Source organism: Rana temporaria, chromosome 10 (genome assembly GCF_905171775.1).
Source record: "Rana temporaria chromosome 10, aRanTem1.1, whole genome shotgun sequence".
In the NCBI taxonomy this organism is placed as follows: Eukaryota; Metazoa; Chordata; class Amphibia; order Anura; family Ranidae; genus Rana; species Rana temporaria.
The window spans coordinates 8,931,273-8,951,070 of NC_053498.1; the positions used below are offsets into that span (position 1 = coordinate 8,931,273).

The 19,798-nt window shown below is 50.0% G+C and overlaps 1 protein-coding gene across 2 annotated transcripts in view; it reads left to right on the forward strand.

Moving 5' to 3' along the window:
• The window catches only part of GRAMD1A (GRAM domain containing 1A), a 116,236-nt gene that overhangs the window by 68,799 nt on the left and 27,639 nt on the right, over positions 1-19,798 (forward strand). For both annotated transcript variants that reach the window (XM_040327161.1, XM_040327160.1), the window contains exons 7-10: positions 2,344-2,424; positions 12,372-12,487; positions 15,263-15,398; positions 17,702-17,903. In XM_040327161.1, coding sequence (XP_040183095.1) covers positions 2,344-2,424; positions 12,372-12,487; positions 15,263-15,398; positions 17,702-17,903 — 535 coding nt within the window. The remainder of the gene's footprint in view (positions 1-2,343; positions 2,425-12,371; positions 12,488-15,262; positions 15,399-17,701; positions 17,904-19,798) is intronic.

The window sequence follows — 19,798 nt, forward strand, 5'->3', positions numbered from 1 at the left end:
TCTCCATAGGCAACGTTTTTATAAAAATCTACAGGTTGCATGTTTTGAGTTACAGAGGAAGTCTAGGGCTAGAATTATTGCTCTCGCTCTAACGATCGCGGCGATACCTCACATGTGTGGTTTCAACACCGTTTTTATATGTGGCCGCTGCTCGCGTATGCGTTCGCTTCTGCACGCAAGCTCGTTGGACGGGGGCACTTTAAAGAAAAAAAAAATAAATCTTATTGTGACGTCGCTTCCGCCCTGCAGTGGTATGGAGACGCGTGGGGGCCATCTTCCCCTCACTCGTCTCCAGGCCACTGACACAGAAGGATCCGATCACCTCCGGTAAGCACCGGAGAGCGGCGGGAAGGGGGGGGGGCCCTCTCCCGCCACAGATTAAAAGTGATTTTGCGGCGAATCCGCCGCAGAGACCACTTTTATCTGAAATAGGGTACTGGGGTTATGGTAGCTCGCTGCTACTATAACAACGGTATTCCTCTTCAGAGTAGCGACGTATAACGACGCCGGGCGGTCCGGAAAACCATTTATCATTTTCCTTCCACTTCACAATTATGTGACACTTTGTGTTGGTCCATCACATAAAATCCCAATAAAATACATTTATGTTTTTGGGTGTAACATGACACAATGTGGAAAATTTCAAGGGGTATGAATACTTTTTCAAGGCGCTGTATCTTTGTATCATACAGACAGCAGGGGAAGACTGAGAACTCATGGGGCCCCCTGTGTCCCCGCCCACACTCAAGCCACACCTGCACAGGGGGGGGACACTGGGGGGGGATACACAAAGGGAGACACAGGGAGGGGGGCACACAGGGTGACACTGTAGGGGGGACACTGTGGGGGGGATAGCACACTGGGGGGGAGCACATAGGGGGACATTTGGGGGGACAGCACACAGGGGGCACTGTGGGGGGGAGAGCACACAGGGGGGGGGAGCACACAGGGGGACACTGTGGGGGGGGAAGAGCACACAAGGGGACACTGTGTGGGGAACAGCACACAGGGGGCCCTGTGGGGGGGAGAGCACACAGGGGGCACTGTGGGGGGGGGGGGAGGGACAGCACACAGGGTGACACTGTGGGGGGGAGAGCACACCGGGTGACATTGGGGGGAGCACACAGGGGACATTTGTGGGGGAGAGCACACAGGGGGACACTGTAGGGAGGAGAGCACACAGGGGGACACTGTGGGGAAGAGAGCACACAGGGAGACACTGGGGGGGGAGCACACAGGGGGACACTGTGGGGAAGAGAGCACACAGGGGGACACTGGGGGGAGCACACATGGGGACATTTGTGGGGGAGAGCACACAGGGGGACACTGTCGAGAGGAGAGCACACAGGGGGACACTGGGGGGAGCACACATAGGGACACTGGGGGGGGGACACACAGGGGGACACTGTTGAGAGGAGAGCACACAGGGGGACACTATGGGGGAGGAGAGCACACCAGGGGACACTGTGGGCTGGAGAGCACAAAGGGGGACACTGTGGGGGGGGGGGGATCACACAGGGGGACATTTGGGAGTGAGAGCACACAGGGCGATATTTAGGGGGGGGCACACAGGGGACACTGTGGGGGGGGAGCACACAGGGAACACTGTGGGGAGGAGAGCACACTGGGGGGGAGCACACATGGGGGCAAGGGGGGGGGGAGATCACACAGGGGGACATTTGGGGGTGAGAGCACACAGGGCGATATTTAGGGGGGGGGGGCACACAGGGAGACACGGGGGGGGAAGCACACAGGGGGACACTGTGGGGGGGAAGCACACAGGGGACACTGTGGGGGGGACGAGACACTGGGGGGGGAGCAGTGAGTACGGAGTACCTTTGACTCCTGATCCATGTTGCCCATCCCCCCCGTGTGACAATGGTGGATTATACACCTGCCGGGTATTAGTCCTCTCCCCCGTGTCATGGTGCGATTGATTAGCTGCGCCCTCTGGCTCAGTGAGATCACAGGGATCCATCCTCTCCGGTTATCAGTCCCTCTCGGGAGGGATTGATAGGACTTATCGCTGGCTGAACTTTACTCTCGGTGTGACTCTCAGCACATTGTTATCAGCACAATGACAGGTTCAGTCTTCAGCTCTCGGGGGTCATTGTTCAGTGTTCAGTCTGCAGTGCGGCGCTGTGTACCGGATCCCCGGCGCTGCGGCGCACACCTCACCTGTCCAGGTACCTCCCATGGATTGTGGGGTGGGGGGGTGGTAGACTCTGCTTGTGGTGGGTGCAGGGAGGACGGGAATATTGACCCCCAACGTTTTCTATTATTCGTATGGCGTTGGTTTTCCGATCTCTCAGATCTCACTCTCCCACCTATTTTGTGTTGCAGCATTTCTTCACGTCGTTCGGGGCCCGGGATCGATCCTTCCTGCTGATATTCCGCCTGTGGCAGAACGCACTTCTAGATAAGGTAAGAAAGTAACAAGCCTACAATACTGTGTATGATAGAGCAGTGCTCAATTTTTTTTGGGTGGGGGAAGGGGGGCGGCAAACAAACCTCCCGTCCGTCGCTCAATCTATTGCCCGCTCGATCGCTGCTTCGCTCACCCGTCGCCCGCCAGCCCCGCACCAGGAGGCTTCCCTCCTGCCTCGCCTCCTGATTCCTGGTCGGTCGCTTCTCCTCCCAAACAATCGGATCTTAGCACTCCAGCCAATCGGGTCCTAGGACTCTTGGCCAATCGGGTCCTAGGACTACTGGCCAATCGGGGTCTTAGGAATCCCAGGCCAATCGGGTCTCAGGACCCACTTTCCGATTGGCCAGGAGGAGAAGCAGGAAGACATTAACGAATATTCATTTGAATATTAATTCGCTAATATCACACAATTGGGTGTTCTCGGGGCTCAGTGCTCTGTGCCCCGAGCCCACCCTTTTTTTAAGCCAATTACAGCTTCGGGCTTTAATCATGTGCTTAAAAAAAAAAAAACCCATTGAAATCCATGCGTCCGGCACCCCTGCCTGGAGATTAGGGTTCGGGGCGCATGGATTAGGGGGGCGGCGCCACTGTCAAAAAGGCTTCTGTCATTTTTTTTTTATCCAGCATCAGCGCGTAAGGCTCCATTCGCATCAGCGCGTTTTCTCACGCATTCTCTTAACGTGTAAAAAAAACGCACATCGGTTCATTGCTAATGGCACCCCAAACGCGGCGAGCAGATGTACAGTTTGACGCCAAAATTTTGCAAAAAACGCGCTAGCTGTAAATGGAGGGGGGGGGGGGGGCTAAAGCGAAGTTTTCTCGACCCAGCGTGATAGAAGGAGCCATTCGGGGCTCACTGTTCTCGGCAACAATCGAGGGAGGGGAGGGGGGGGATGGTATATAATTACAAACAGAATACAGCTAATAACATTACACCGTCACTACAACAATCAGATTCTGTTTATGTGGAGATAACATCAGAGCGCCGCTGGAAGCGGCTCTGATCTTCGTCAGCGATGTCAGCGCAGGGTGAAGGTGAGACAAAGCAGATGGAGCACGAGGCGGGTTAGATGAGGTCGGCGCGATCGACGCTACAGAACCGCCAACCCAAATACCGGACCAGTTAGAACTTCAGCCTCCTCTCCAGGACTAAAAGGGCTTACTCTGATTTCACCGCACACTGTGAGCGTTTCACCATGTGCATTAGAAGCTGCAGCAAGGCAGATAAGATCCCAACTCATTTCCTGGCTGTTGCTGAGATTGTGATTCCCAAATGACCTTATATGGGGTCCCGCTGTTTAACCACTTAAGGACCGAGCCTGTTTTTCAGGCTCTGTTTACAAGTTTAAAACAGTTTTTTTTTTTTGGCTAGAAAATTACTTAGAACCCCCAAACATTATATATATTTTTTTCTAACACCCTGGTGGGGCAGAAAGTAATCGGAAATTCGGCGTAGCAGTACTAACCGATACACAGACAAAGGAGAATAAAAGACGTGAATGCAAGCTATGCCAATCCAACTGTATTCATCTTTATTATTTCAGTATAGGAAATATTGCTGTCAAAAACATCCCCTAATGTAAAAGGTCAAGAATCTGTAAAAGTTAAAAATTGACAGTGTTGTCAGAAAATACACAAGACATGGCCATGACCACAGATATTTACAGTTAATATCACGAGTTTAGACGTACTATATGGCCAAGTCCTCGAGGAATGTGGACCCTTGTTTCAGTGTAAGGCACCAAGTGCTCCTCACCTGGTCACTGCAGGTCATCGGCAAGGGTTCCTCACTGAGACACAGCCTGTCATCGGCAAGGGTTCCTCACTGAGACACAGCATGTCATCGGCAAGGGTTCCTCACTGAGACACAGCATGTCATCGGCAAGGGTTCCTCACTGAGACACAGCCTGTCATCGGCAAGGGCTCCTCACTGAGACACAGCATGTCATCGGCAAAGGGTTCCTCATCAGGTCACTGTCGGTCATTGGCAAGGGTTCCTCACTGAGACACAGCATGTCATCGGCAAAGGGTTCCTCATCAGTTCACTGTCGGTCATTGGCAAGGGTTCCTCACTAAGACACAGCATGTCATCAGCAAGGGTTCCTCACTGAGACACAGCATGTCATCAGCAAGGGTTCCTCACTGAGACACAGCATGTCATCGGCAAAGGGTTCCTCATCAAGTCACTGTCGGTCATTGGCAAGGGTTCCTCACTGAGACACAGCATGTCATTGGCAAGGGTTCCTCACTGAGACACAACATGTCATCGGCAAGGGTTCCTCACTGAGACACACCCTGTCATCGGCAAGGGCTCCTCACCTGGTCATTGCAGGTCATCAGCAAGGGCTCCTCACTGAGACACAGCATGTCATCGGCAAGGGCTCCTCACTGAGACACAGCATGTCATCGGCAAGGGCTCCTCACTGAGACACAGCATGTCATTGGCAAGGGTTCCTCACTGAGACACAGCATGTCATCGGCAAGGGTTCCTCACTGAGACACAGCATGTCATCGTCAAGGGTTCCTCACTGAGACACAGCATGTCATCGGCAAAGGGTTCCTCATCAGGTCACTGTCGGTCATTGGCAAGGGTTCCTCACTGAGACACAGCATGTCATCGGCAAAGGGTTCCTCATCAGTTCACTGTCGGTCATTGGCAAGGGTTCCTCACTGAGACACAGCATGTCATCAGCAAGGGTTCCTCACTGAGACACAGCATGTCATCAGCAAGGGTTCCTCACTGAGACACAGCATGTCATCGGCAAAGGGTTCCTCATCAAGTCACTGTCGGTCATTGGCAAGGGTTCCTCACTGAGACACAGCATGTCATTGGCAAGGGTTCCTCACTGAGACACACCCTGTCATCGGCAAGGGCTCCTCACCTGGTCATTGCAGGTCATCAGCAAGGGTTCCTCACTGAGACACAGCCTGTCATCGGCAAGGGTTCCTCACTGAGACACAGCCTGTCATCGGCAAGGGTTCCTCACTGAGACACAGCCTGTCATCGGCAAGGGCTCCTCACTGAGACACAGCATGTCATCGGCAAGGGCTCCTCACTGAGACACAGCATGTCATCGGCAAAGGGTTCCTCACTGAGACACAGCATGTCATCGGCAAGGGTTCCTCACTGAGACACAGCATGTCATCGGCAAGGGTTCCTCACTGAGACACAGCATGTCATCGGCAAGGGTTCCTCACTGAGACACAGCATGTCATCGGCAAGGGCTCCTCACCTGGTCACTGTCGGTCATTGGCAAGGGTTCCTCACTGAGACACAGCATGTCATCGGCAAAGGGTTCCTCATCAGGTCACTGTCGGTCATTGGCAAGGGTTCCTCACTGAGACACAGCATGTCATCGGCAAGGGTTCCTCACTGAGACACAGCATGTCCATCGGCAAGGGTTCCTCACTGAGACACAGCATGTCATCGGCAAGGGTTCCTCACTGAGACACAGCCTGTCATCGGCAAGGGTTCCTCACTGAGACACAGCATGTCATCGGCAAGGGTTCCTCACTGAGACACAGCATGTCATCGGCAAAGGGTTCCTCATCAGAACACAGAAAGCAACCCTTAGGTAATTGGTGTCACAGAAAGCAACCCCTGGGTAATTGGTGGCACAAAAAGCAATCCCTGGGTAATTGGTGACACAGAAAGCAATTCCTGGGTATTTGGTGGCACAGAAAGCAATCCCTGGGTAATTGGTGGCACAGAAAGCAATCCCTGGGTAATTGGTGGCACAGAAAGCAATCCCTAAGTAATTGGTGGCACAGAAAGCAATCCCTGGGTAATTGTTGGCACAGAAAGCAATTCCTGGGTATTTGGTGGCACAGAAAGCAATCCCTGGGTAATTGGTAGCACAGAAAGCAACCCCTGGGTAATTGGTGGCACAGAAAGCAACCCCTGGGTAATTGGTGGCACAGAAAGCAATCCCTAGGTAATTGGTGGCACAGAAAGCAATTCCTGGGTAATTGGTGGCACAGAAAGCAATCCATGGGTAATTGGTAGCACAGAAAGCAATCCCTAGGTAATTGGCGGCACAGAAAGCAATCCCTGGGTAATTGGTGGCACAGAAAGCAACCCCTAGATAATTGGTTGCACAGAAAGCAATCCCTAGGTAATTGGTGGCACAGAAAGCAATCCCTGGGTAATTGGTGGCACAGAAAGCAACCCCTGGGTAATTGGTGGCACAGAAAGCAACCCCTGGGTAATTGGTGGCACAGAAAGCAACCCCTGGGTAATTGGTGGCACAGAAAGCAATCCCTAGGTAATTGGTGGCACAGAAAGCAATTCCTGGGTATTTGGTGGCACAGAAAGCAATCCCTGGGTAATTGGTGGCACAGAAAGCAATCCCTAAGTAATTGGTGGCACAGAAAGCAATCCCTGGGTAATTGGTGGCACAGAAAGCAATCCCTGGGTAATTGGTGGCACGGAAAGCAATCCCTAGGTAATTGGTGGCACAGAAAGCAACCCCTAGGTAATTGTTGGCACAGAAAGCAACCCCTGGGTAATTGGTGGCACAGAAAGCAACCCCTGGGTAATTGGTGGCACAGAAAGCAACCCCTGGGTAATTGGTGTCACAGAAAGCAACCCCTGGAAAATTGGTGGCACAAAAAGCAATCCCTGGGTAATTGGTGGCACAGAAAGCAATCCCTAAGTAATTGGTGGCACAGAAAGCAATCCCTGGGTAATTGTTGGCACAGAAAGCAACCCCTGGGTAATTGGTGGCACAGAAAGCAACCCCTGGGTAATTGGTGGCACAGAAAGCAATCCCTAGGTAATTGGTGGCACAGAAAGCAATTCCTGGGTAATTGGTGGCACAGAAAGCAATCCATGGGTAATTGGTAGCACAGAAAGCAATCCCTAGGTAATTGGCGGCACAGAAAGCAATCCCTGGGTAATTGGTGGCACAGAAAGCAACCCCTAGATAATTGGTTGCACAGAAAGCAATCCCTAGGTAATTGGTGGCACAGAAAGCAATCCCTGGGTAATTGGTGGCACAGAAAGCAACCCCTGGGTAATTGGTGGCACAGAAAGCAACCCCTGGGTAATTGGTGGCACAGAAAGCAACCCCTGGGTAATTGGTGGCACAGAAAGCAATCCCTAGGTAATTGGTGGCACAGAAAGCAATTCCTGGGTATTTGGTGGCACAGAAAGCAATCCCTGGGTAATTGGTGGCACAGAAAGCAATCCCTAAGTAATTGGTGGCACAGAAAGCAATCCCTGGGTAATTGGTGGCACAGAAAGCAATCCCTGGGTAATTGGTGGCACAGAAAGCAATCCCTAAGTAATTGGTGGCACAGAAAGCAACCCCTGGGTAATTGGTGGCACAGAAAGCAACCCCTAGGTAATTGTTGGCACAGAAAGCAACCCCTGGGTAATTGGTGGCACAGAAAGCAATCCCTAGGTAATTGGTGGCACAGAAAGCAATCCCTGGGTAATTGGTGGCACAGAAAGCAATCCCTGGGTAATTGGTAGCACAGAAAGCAATCCCTAGGTAATTGGCGGCACAGAAAGCAATCCCTGGGTAATTGGTGGCACAGAAAGCAACCCCTGGGTAATTGGTGGCGCTCTGGCAGCAGCTAGACAGGTCTTTGGCCCTGTAGGAACAGTCACAGTCTTCTTTAGTTTGCAGTAAATCTCTCTCTAATCAATTTGGCCCTTACCCCTTGATAGCAGTAGAAGATACACGACCTTGATTTAAGGGTAATAAATCCTTATTGCAAGGTCTATCTGTAGCTTCAACTGAGCTCCTCTGCAACACTCTTCAACAAAAAGGCAGAGGCTTCTTCCAGGCAGCCATCTCCTTGCACAGCTTCCCCTGGGAAAAACACCCTCAAGCTGAGTAGATATAGCCCTTGGGCCTCCAGCACATCCATCAGTCAAAATGCTCGGAGGCATTGAACTTCATTTTTCTCAGCACGTCGTTGTGTTTTACGTCACCCCGCGTCCTGACACGATCGGATCTTTGACCGATGGTGTGTAGGCAAGACTGATGAAAGTCAGCTTCATCGGATATCTGATGAAAAAATCCATCGGTCCGTTTTTATCGGATGAACCGATCGTGTGTACATGGCATAAAAGTTCCAGACAAGGTCTGGTCATTTTGGGCCAAATCCTCAGCCAGGCGGCGTAACTTAACTTTCAGCAGTTAAGTTACACTGACTTAAAGTTTTTACCTAAGTGCCTGATCCTCAAAGCACTTACGTAAAAATTTCAAGCAGTGTAAGTTAAGTGCCGCCGTCGTAAGGCGTTCCTCCTCTCCGGGGGGCGTTTACAATTTAAATGAGGCGCGCTCCCGCGCCGGCCGTACTGCGCATGCGTGTGACGTCATTTTCCCGACGTGCATCGCGCGAACGTAATTGACGCCGGGCGGCTTTGTGGATTGCGACGGGACACTAAAGTTACGACGGGTGAAAAAAAGACGCGCCGGGAAAACAAATAATTATAAAAAAAAATGACAGCGTCGCTCGGCATGCATTCCTGAGGGAGAACTCCATGCCAATTTTCATTGAAAAAAACGGCATGGGTTCCCCCTCAGGAGCATACCAGGCCCTTAGGTCTGTTATGGGTTGTAAGGAGACCCCCCTCCGCCGCAAAATTGACGTAGGGGGTCCCCCTACAATCCATACCAGACCCGTATCCAAAGCACGCTACCCGGCCAGCCAGGAAGGGAGTGGGGACGAGCGAGCGCCCCCCCCCCTCCTGAGCCGTGCCAGGCCGCATGCCCTCAACATGGGGGGGTTGGGTGCTCTGGGGCAGGGGGGCGCACTGCGGGCCCCCCCACCCCAGAGCACCCTGTCCCCATGTTGATGAGGACAGGACCTCTTCCCGACAACCCTTGCCATTGGTTGTCGGGGTCTGCGGGCGGAGGCTTATCGGAATCTGGGAGTCCCCTTTAATAAGGGGGCCCCCAGATACCGGCCCCCCACCCTAAGTGAATGGATATGGGGTACATCGTACCCCTATCCATTCACCTGTAGGCAAAAAGTAAAAGTTAATAAACACACAACACAAGGCTTTTTAAAATATTTTATTATTCTGCTCCGGACGCCCCCCCTGTCTTCGTTATTAGCTCAATTACCAGGGGGGGCTTCTTCTTCCACTCTCCGGGGGTCTTCTCCGCTCTCCGGGGGTGTTCCGCTCTCCGGGGGGGGCTTCTCCGGACTCCGGGGGGCTTCTTCCATCTTCTCCCCTCTTCCGCTCTTGACTCGGCGAACCCCGGTTCTTCTGCAGCTCTCCGGTGCCTTCTTCTTCAGCGCTGGCTGCCTGCTATGTTTGTGTGTTAGCTCGATTTCAAACAGGCAGCCGGCGCGGTCTTCTGTGGCGTCAGGGTCTTCTGGTCTTCTCCCCTCTTCCGATGTTGCCTCGTCGCCTCTTGTCGCTGTAATGATGGAAGCGCGCCTTGCATCACATTTATATAGGCATCACCGTCCCATCATGCTCCGGTAGGTACCCACGTGGTGGGTGCACGTGGGTAGGCACCCACCACGTGGGTACCTGCCGGAGCATGATGGGACGGCGATGCCTATATAAATGTGATGCAAGGCGCGCTTCCATCATTACAGCGACAACAGGCGACGAGGCAACATCGGAAGAGGGGAGAAGACCAGAAGACCCTGACGTCACAGAAGACCGCGCCGGCTGCCTGTTTGAAATCGAGCTAACACACAAACATAGCAGGCAGCCAGCGCTGAAGAAGAAGGCACCGGAGAGCTGCAGAAGAACCGGGGTTCGCCGAGTCAAGAGCGGAAGAGGGGAGAAGATGGAAGAAGCCCCCCGGAGTCCGGAGAAGCCCCCCCCGGAGAGCGGAACACCCCCGGAGAGCGGAGAAGACCCCCGGAGAGCGGAGAAGACCCCCGGAGAGTGGAAGAAGAAGCCCCCCCTGGTAATTGAGCTAATAACGAAGACAGGGGGGGCGTCCGGAGCAGAATAATAAAATATTTTAAAAAGCCTTGTGTTGTGTGTTTATTAACTTTTACTTTTTGCCTACAGGTGAATGGATAGGGGTACGATGTACCCCATATCCATTCACTTAGGGTGGGGGGCCGGTATCTGGGGGCCCCCTTATTAAAGGGGACTCCCAGATTCCGATAAGCCTCCGCCCGCAGACCCCGACAACCAATGGCAAGGGTTGTCGGGAAGAGGTCCTGTCCTCATCAACATGGGGACAGGGTGCTCTGGGGTGGGGGGGCCCGCAGTGCGCCCCCCTGCCCCAGAGCACCCAACCCCCCCATGTTGAGGGCATGCGGCCTGGCACGGCTCAGGAGGGGGGGGGCGCTCGCTCGTCCCCACTCCCTTCCTGGCTGGCCGGGTAGCGTGCTTTGGATACGGGTCTGGTATGGATTGTAGGGGGACCCCCTACGTCAATTTTGCGGCGGAGGGGGGTCTCCTTACAACCCATAACAGACCTAAGGGCCTGGTATGCTCCTGAGGGGGAACCCATGCCGTTTTTTTCATTGAAAATTGGCATGGAGTTCTCCCTCGGGAATGCATACCAAATGCCGTCGCTTGAATGGGCCTTTACAAGGTGTGACTAACTTTACACTTTGTAGAACCAGCCCTAGTTTTACACCAGGCAAACTAACACTTACGGCGAAAAAACTAGGTACAAAAGCTTTGAGGATCGCCCTAAGTGCTAATTTGCATACTAACAGAGGCATTTCGACTCGAAATGCCCCCAGTGGCGGATGCGGTACTGCATCCTAAGATCCGGCAGTGTAAGTCCCTTACAGATGTCGGATCTTCTGCCTAACTTAGGAAAACTGCTTCTGAGGATCAGTTCCAAAGTTAGAACCAGAGATACGACGGCTTACGCCGGAGTATCTCTTTTGTGGATTTGCCCCTTTATTCTTTAGGGCCTCTGCTTTAAAAAATATATATATTTTGGGCTAGATTCAGTAAGGAGATAAGACGGAGTATCTCCAGATACGCCGTCGTATCTCGGAATTGCGGCGTCGTATCTATGCGCCTGATTCTTAGAATCAGTTACGCACAGATTTGACTAAGATCCGACCGGCGTAAGTCTCTTACGCCGTCGTATCTTAGTTGCAATTTTACGCTGGACGCTAGGTGGCGCTACCGTCGATTTACGCAAGGAATATGCTAATTAGGTAGATACGCCGATTCACAAACGTACGTACGCCCGGCGCATTGTTTTAACATCGTTTACGTTAGGCTTTTTCCGGCGTAAGGTTGCTCCTGCTATATGAAGGCGTACGCAATGTTAAGTATGGACGTCGTTCCCGCGTCAAATTTTGAAATTTTTACGTCGTTTGCGTAAGTCGTTCGCGAATAGGGCTGGACGTAATTTACGTTCACGTCGAAAGCAATGACAATTTGCAGCGGAATTTCGAGCGTGCGCACTGGGATTCTTTCACGAACGGCGCATGCGCCGTTCGTAAAAAAACGTAAAATACGCAGGGTCAACATTAATTTAAATAAAACACGCCCACATCATCCACATTTGAATTAGGCGGGCTTACGCCGGCCCACATACGTTACGCCGCCGTAACTTAGGGCGCAAGTTCTTTATGAATACGGAACTTGCGCCCTAATTACGTTACGCCCTCACTAAATTACGCAGGGCTGTCTGAATCTAGCCCATAATGTTTGGGGGTTCCTAATAATTTTATAATAAAAAATGACTGATTTTTACATGTAAACTAAAAGTTACAGAAAAGATCTTCAAGTGGGTAAAATAATAAAGACCTATACAGTTGATTGGCGGAGCTTGGGTTCATGTTTTTTCTTCTACTCTCAAGTCACCCGCAGGGAATGTCTGGTGAATGTCACATTCACTGCTTTATAAATCGGCTCCTTAGAGGGAATCCTTTGCCTGGCATTTCCTTGATTTCAGGACGGGTAGCATCCAGGAACCGCGTCGCGGCCGTCAGTTATTGTTAATGTCAACCGGTCTCTGTTTTTTTCTTTCTCCTCGATCAGACACTGTCCCCCCGAGAGCTGTGGAACATCGTTCACCAATGTTACGGTACGGAGCTGGGTCTGACCAGCGAAGATGAGGACTACGTATCTCAACGGGAGCTGCTGAACGGCCTTGGGTGAGTGCCACCGACTCAACATCTGTCACTTCGTCTCTCCATCTGTCTGACGGCGTCACCCTTGCTTGTCGTCGGATGCGTGAGCAAGCGTTCATAGAGCGGAGGGCAAAGAGCATAAACCAGATCAACATATGAGAATTCAGCTTTCAGCCATGAAGCCAAATTCCAAACATTTTGGGCCAGATTCTCAGAGACTTACGTCGGCGTATCAGTAGATACGCCGTCGTAAGTCCGAATCTGCGCCGTCGTATATTTAAGCGTATTCTGGAAACCAGATACTCTTAAATTTGGCTAAGATACGAGCGGCGTAAGTCTCCTACGCCGTCGTATCTTAGGGTGCATATTTAGGGTGGCGCTTCCGCTGTTTTCCATGTCGAATATGCAAATGAGCAAGATACGCCGATTCACGAACGTACGTACGCCCGTCACAATTAGTTACGCCGTTTACGTAAGACATACGCCGGCGTAAAGATAAAGCAGGTCTCTAGGTGGCGTAGCCCATTGCAAAGTATGGACGTCGGAACAAGCGTATCTTTTTACGTCGTTTGCGTAAGTCGTACGCGAATAGGGCTGTGCGTAAGTTACGTTCACGTCGTAGGCAGTGTTCGACGTATCTTAGGCATTCTATCTGACGCATGCGCACTGGGATACGTCCACGGACGGTGCATGCGCCGTACGTTCAAAACGCCGTTTACGTGGGGTCATGCTTTATTTGCGTAAAACACGCCCACCTCTTCCCAATTTGAATTAGGCGCGCTTACGCCGGCCGATTTACGCTACGCCGCCGTAACTTAGGACGCAAGTGCTTTGTGAATACAGCACTTGCCTCTCTAAGTAGCGGCGGCGTAGCGTAAATAAGATACGCTACGCCCGCACAACGTAAAGCCGCCCTACGTGAATCTAGGCCTTTCTTTTTTTGTTTTTACTAAAAAAAAGCAAATACTTACAGGGCTATTTACAATTTTTTTTTTTTAATTTCACGAATAATTGCGGTAATGTGTCTAACATGTTTATTCACCTTTGTTTGTCAGCTCCATCTAGTGGCCATAATGCGGTATTCTCTTGATTGGGGTATTTCAGGGATGGCCACTAGATGGAGCTGATGATCAAGGACTGTGTGAATTCTTAAAGCGGAGCTCCACCCTAAAGTGGAACTCCCGCTGATCGGAAACCCTCCCCCCCCTCCGGTGTCACATTTGACACCTTTTAGGGGGAGGGGGGTGCAGATACCTGTCTAAAGACAGGTATTTGCACCCACTTCCGGCCACACAGTCTCGGGCAGACTGCGGGCATGACGTTGTCACCCCCCCCCCCCCCCCCGTTGTGTTCTGGGAACACTCGGCTCCCAGGACACAGCGGGAGCCAATCGGCAGGCGTAGAGCGACTCGCGCATGCGCTGTAGGGAACCGGGCAGTGAAGCCGGAGCGCTTCACTTCCTGGTTCCCTCACCGAGGATGGCGGGGGGGGGCAGCAGAGTGATGAGCGATCTCTCGTCCTCTGCTGCGGACGGCGCTGGACTCCAGGACAGGTAAGTGTCCTAATATTAAAAGTCAGCAGCTGCAGCATTTGTACCTGCTGGCTTTTAATTTTTTTTTTTTTCAGCGGAGCTCCGCTTTAACCGGTTAAGACCCGGACCAATATGCAGGTTAAGGACCTTGCCCCTTTTTGCAATTCGGCACTGCGTCGCTTTAACTGACAATTGCGCGGTCGTGCGACGTGGCTCCCAAACAAAATTGACGTCCTTTTTCCCCCACAAATAGAGCTTTCTTTTGGTGGTATTTGATCACCTGTGCGTTTTTTATTTTTTGCGCAATAAATAAAAATAGAGCGACAATTTTGAAAAAAAATCAATATTTTTTACTTTTTGCTATAATAAATATCCCCCAAAAAAGATATACATTTTTTTTCCTCGGTTTAGACCGATACGTATTCTTCTACCTATTTTTGGTAAACAAAAATCGCAATAAGCGTTTATTGTTTGGTTTATAGCGTTTACAAAATAGGGGATAGTTTTATGGCATTTTTATTACTTTTACTTTTATTATTTTTTTTACTACTAATGGCGGCGATCAGCGTTTTTTTTCATGACTGCGACATTATGGCGGACACATCGGACAATTTTGACACATTTTTGGGACCATTGTCATTTTCACAGCGAAAAGTGCTATAAAAATGCACTGAGTACTGTGAAAATGACAATGGCAGTGAAGGGGTTAACCACTAGGGGCCGCTGTAGGGGTTAAGTGTGACCTCATGTGTGTTTCTAACTGTAGGGGGGCGGGGCTGGACGCGTGACGTCAGTGATCGTCGTTCCCTATATCAGGGAACAGACGATCACTGACAAGCCACAGAGAAGAACGGGGAAGGTTTGCTTACACTCACCTCTCCCCGTTCTTCAGCTCCTGTGACCCGATCGCGGGACACCGGCGGCGATCGGGTCCCGCGGGCGCGGTCACGGAGCTTCGGACCGGGTCGCGCTCGCGCCGGGGGGCGGCGCGCTCGCGACCCACGGCTGGGCTCTTAAAGGGGACGTGTATATATATACGTCCCTGTGCCCAGCTGTGCCATTCTGCCGACGTATATCGTCGTGCGGCGGTCCTTGAGTGGTCAAAGGGGTGGTAAACCCTTCGTGTTTTTTCATCTTAATGCCCCGTGACCTGTGTTTTTTTTTTTTTCCATAGTTTTAGGACGACTTAATAGATAATAAAACTAATAGATAATAAACTTAATAGATAAAGCAACTAAATAGATCATTTTATTTTTTTTCATTTGTAGGGGAAGCGAGGATTTTCCTGAAGGTCCTGATCTGAGTGACACCTCCTCCAGGGGCGACATCAAACTTGGCACCAGCCCTTCTTTGCTGGGCACTGGCTCCTTTACCTCTCTTGCCAGCAGTGATAGTATGCTATTGGTGAGTCCCTTTCTTCTGATAGGCGATAAAATGACTGAAGGAATTCTGTTGCCTCACTATTTTTTTTAAGCTGGACCAGAGTACCTGACCAGCAGGTTACCGTATAACCAGCTGTAAAGCCAAACTCCTGGCATTTGCCGTATTTATCGCGGTATAACGCGCTCCCGCGTATACCGCGCACCCCCAAAGTGACCCCCAATCCTGTGGAAAAAAAGTTATTTTTGTACTTACAGTTTTGGTGTCTTGCGCGGCGTCCATCGGCGGCCTCGTCAAGTCCAGCGTCCTTCTGCGGCTTCGGGTGTCCTCTTCGGCGGTCCGGTGTCCTTCTGCGGCGCGTCCGGTGTCCTCTTCGGCGGGTCCGGTGTCCTCTTCGGCGGGTCCGGCGTCCTCGCGTCCTCCCCGCTCGTTTCCTGCACCGAGTTTTGAATACTGCGCCAGCATATACCGAGCGCAGTACACTCGGGCAGACTCGGCAACTGTCGCGCTCACGTCCTGTACGTCCAGGACATGACCGCGGAAGAAGCCGAGACTGGCCGAGCCTGCCCGAGTGTACTGCGTTCGGTATATGCCGGCGCAGTATTCAAAACTCGGCGCGGGAAAGCGGGTATCGGCGTATATCGCGCACCCACGATTTTGCCCTGATTTTCAGGGCAAAAAAGTGCGCGATATACGCCGATAAATACGGTAATTTGTACTAGACATGTGCAATTCGTTTTGTTAAGAATTTTTTTTTTTTAACGTATCTTGACAAATTAGTTAAAGGGGGAAAAAAAAAAAAATTAAAAGCCAGCAGCTACACATACTGCAGCTGCTGGCTTTTAAAAAATGGAGACCAACCTGTCCAGCGCGCCCTCGATGTCAGTTTCCATCAGCTGACGGGTGCTGCCGTCGCCATTGCGAGTAAGGGAACCCGGCCGTGTAGCCTTTCGGCTTCACGCCGGGAACCCTACTGCGCATTCGCGAGGCCCCGCTCCTCTCTCCTATTAGCCCGGCGGCCAGGGGAAGAGGTGGAGGGAGCCCCGCGGTGACGTCACGGCCGTGGCTGGACTCCCATAAGTGGGAAAGGATACCTGTATACTCTTTGCATACCCATCCCTAAAGCCCCGTACACGCGGCCGGGATTCTCATCAGGAAAAACTATGCCAGATTCCTGGCAAGATTCTCTTGAGTGAGTGAGTGAGTGAGAAACTTATATAGCGCAACACATGCGAACTGAATCGCCTCTGGGCGCTTTGGTATCCATTCCCTGGGCCCTCAGAAGAGATGGATCTTTCTCCTGAAGGCCAGGTGGTTTACCTCCAAACGGATGGTGGTTGGTAGAGCGTTCCATAGTCTTGGTCCCTGGCATGCGCTCGTCGCATTCGGTGCCGTCGCCGCCATCTTGCTACCTATGCCTTGGAAACTACCGCGCAGGCGTCAAAGTCATTTTAAGCATGCGCGGGTTTCCATTGAGCAGGTAAGTATACACGCGCTCGGATTTCTCGTCAGGAAACAGGCCAACAAGAATCCCGACGAGAAAATTTTTCTCGTCGAGGTTCCCGGCAGTTTTCCAGACGAGAAACCATACAGCACAGTGGTGTAGTGAGTAGCACTTTCGCCTAGCAGCAAAAGGGTCGCTGGTTCGAATCCCAACCACGCCACCATCTGCCTGGAGTTTGCATGTTCTCCCTGTGTCTGCGTGGGTTTCCTTCGGGTACTCCGGTTTCCTCCCACACTCCAAAGACATGCTGGTAGGTAAATTGGATCTTGTCCAAATTTGCCCAGTATATATATATGTATGACTGTGTGTCCCAAGCGTGTCGAGATCCTTCGGGGTAAAATGACTGCACCAGCCAAGCAGACACTGGCTGGAAAAAGCGCCTAGAGGCGATTCAGTTCGCATGTGTAGCGCTATACAAGTCATTCATTCATACACACGCACGGTTTTCTCGGCAGAAAGCTCTCCCAGCAGCTTTCTCGCCGAGAAAACCGTGCGTGTGTACGAGGCTTGAGTCCTTTCTCTGTGTGTAAATTTTATCTTGAGCTATTGAACTCTGTCAACAAGTGGCGCTTTAACAACAGGGGCAAAGGAAAGCCTGGAAACCATGGGAAAGTAGGTGAAAGCTCCATCTGCTGGATCAAAAGGATAATGCATAATGTTCAAGCAAAAAAACATATTTTGTAAAAAAAATTATATATTTTTTTTATTTTGGACTGTATTAAATAAAAATAAGAAAATATGCACAAAACTGCTGCGCATTGCATATAGTGACAACATGTGGTCGGTGGCAGTTATTCCACCCAGTGACGGTGCTTACTTTCAGCCAGCAGAGGATTTGACCGGACAGTCAGACGCCTTGTCAGATTCTCAGCTGGACGGTTCCTCAAGCCAGACGGTGACTCCCCTCTCGGAGATGGCCGGGACGGGATTGATGGACTCCATGCCTGCCTTGGACCGCATGCCCAGCGAAGATCTGCCCACCGACCTGAGCAACAACTCCAGCCCGAGCTCCACCCAGGATGAGGGTCAGTGCCGCAATCTGTTTCATTTTATTTACTGGTTTATGTCGTACCATGAGCTGTTGTGTTGCCCAAAAAAAAAAGCATACAGATCATGCAATCTCCCCACTGTCCCACATTATCTACTATTATAAGATGAATCTCTGAAACCTTTACAATGTATGTTATTCCTCGTGACATCAATAGCCCTTTGCTAGAAAATGTATTTTTTTTTCCTTTCTAAAATGTCTTAAAAATTTTTTATCTCCCCCTACGAAAATATATACCGGACCCCTCCTAAAAAAAATATATTATGAGTACTCCCAAAATCTATACCAAACCCTCATCTGAGCTTGTATCCTGGCTGACCAGTTAGGTAGGGGGGCAAGTGTGTGTGTGTGACCCCCTGAACCATATCAGACCACATGCCTGGGGAGGATACCTTGCCCCATGTCAAAGCACTATGTCCCAACCCAATGTTGATCAACACAAGGGGGCCTCTTCCCCACAACCTTGGCTCAGTGGTTGTGGGGGGGGGGGGGGGGTCTGAGAGCAAGGGGTTACTGGAATCTCCCGTTAAAAATAAAAAAAGAGAAGCAAGGAAAAAAAAATATATCAAATGCCGAGATAATCTGAAATTCCTTCATACATATATATATATATATATATATATATATATATATATATTTCATAAGGAAATCCGCATTCATTTTATATATATAGAGATAGATAGATATATAGGCCCAGATTCACGTAGCGCAGCGGATCTATAGATCCGCTCGTTCTACGTGAATTAAGATCCGCTCCCGCAAGTTTAGGAGGCAAGTGGCTAATTCACAAACCACTTACCTCCAAACTTGCGACGGCGGATCCTAAATCCCCCAGCGGAATTCAAATTCCGCGGCTAGGGGAGTGTCATATTTAAATCAGGCGCGCTCCCGCGCCGATTTAAATACGCATGCGTCGTCCGGGGAATTTCCCGGCGTGCATTGCTCCCACTGACGTCAATAGGACGTCAGTGGTTGCGACGTGATCTAGACTTGCGACGCGCGTGTTCGTGAATCGGCGTACGCAAACGACGTAGGAAATTTCAAAATCGACGCGGGAACGACGGCCATACTTAACAATACTTACCCCTGCTTTTAGCAGGGGTAAGTATACGACGGGTACCGCGCTACGGAAACGACGTAAGAACACCGCGTCGGGTCCGCGTACGGTCGTGAATTTCGCGTATCTCGCTGATTTACATATTATTCAGTGTAAATCAGCGGGAACGCCCCCGGCGCCATTTTTAATTCAAAAAAAAGATCCGACAGTGTAACACAGTGTGACACTGTCGGATCTCAGCCCTATCTATGCGTAACTGGTTCTATGAATCAGGCGCATAGATAGGACCTGAAAAAAGCTGAGATACGATGGTGTATCTGAGATACACCGTCGTATCTGCTTCGTGAATCTGGCCCATAGAATCAATATATAATAAAATAGTTATATAAAAATATATTATATATATATATATATATATATATATATATATACATATATATATATATAATCAATATATATATATATATATATATATATATATATATATATATATATATATATAATAGTTATATAACAATATATTATATATTGATTTTATATATATATTGATTTTATATATATATTGATTTTATATATATATATATATATATATATATATATATATATATATATATATATGTGTGTGTGTATATATATATATATATATATATATATATATATATATATGTATATATATATATATATATATATATATATATATGTATATATATAATCAATATATAATATATTTTTATATAACTATTATATATATATATATATATATATATATACACATCTATATATATATTTATATATATATATATATATATATATAT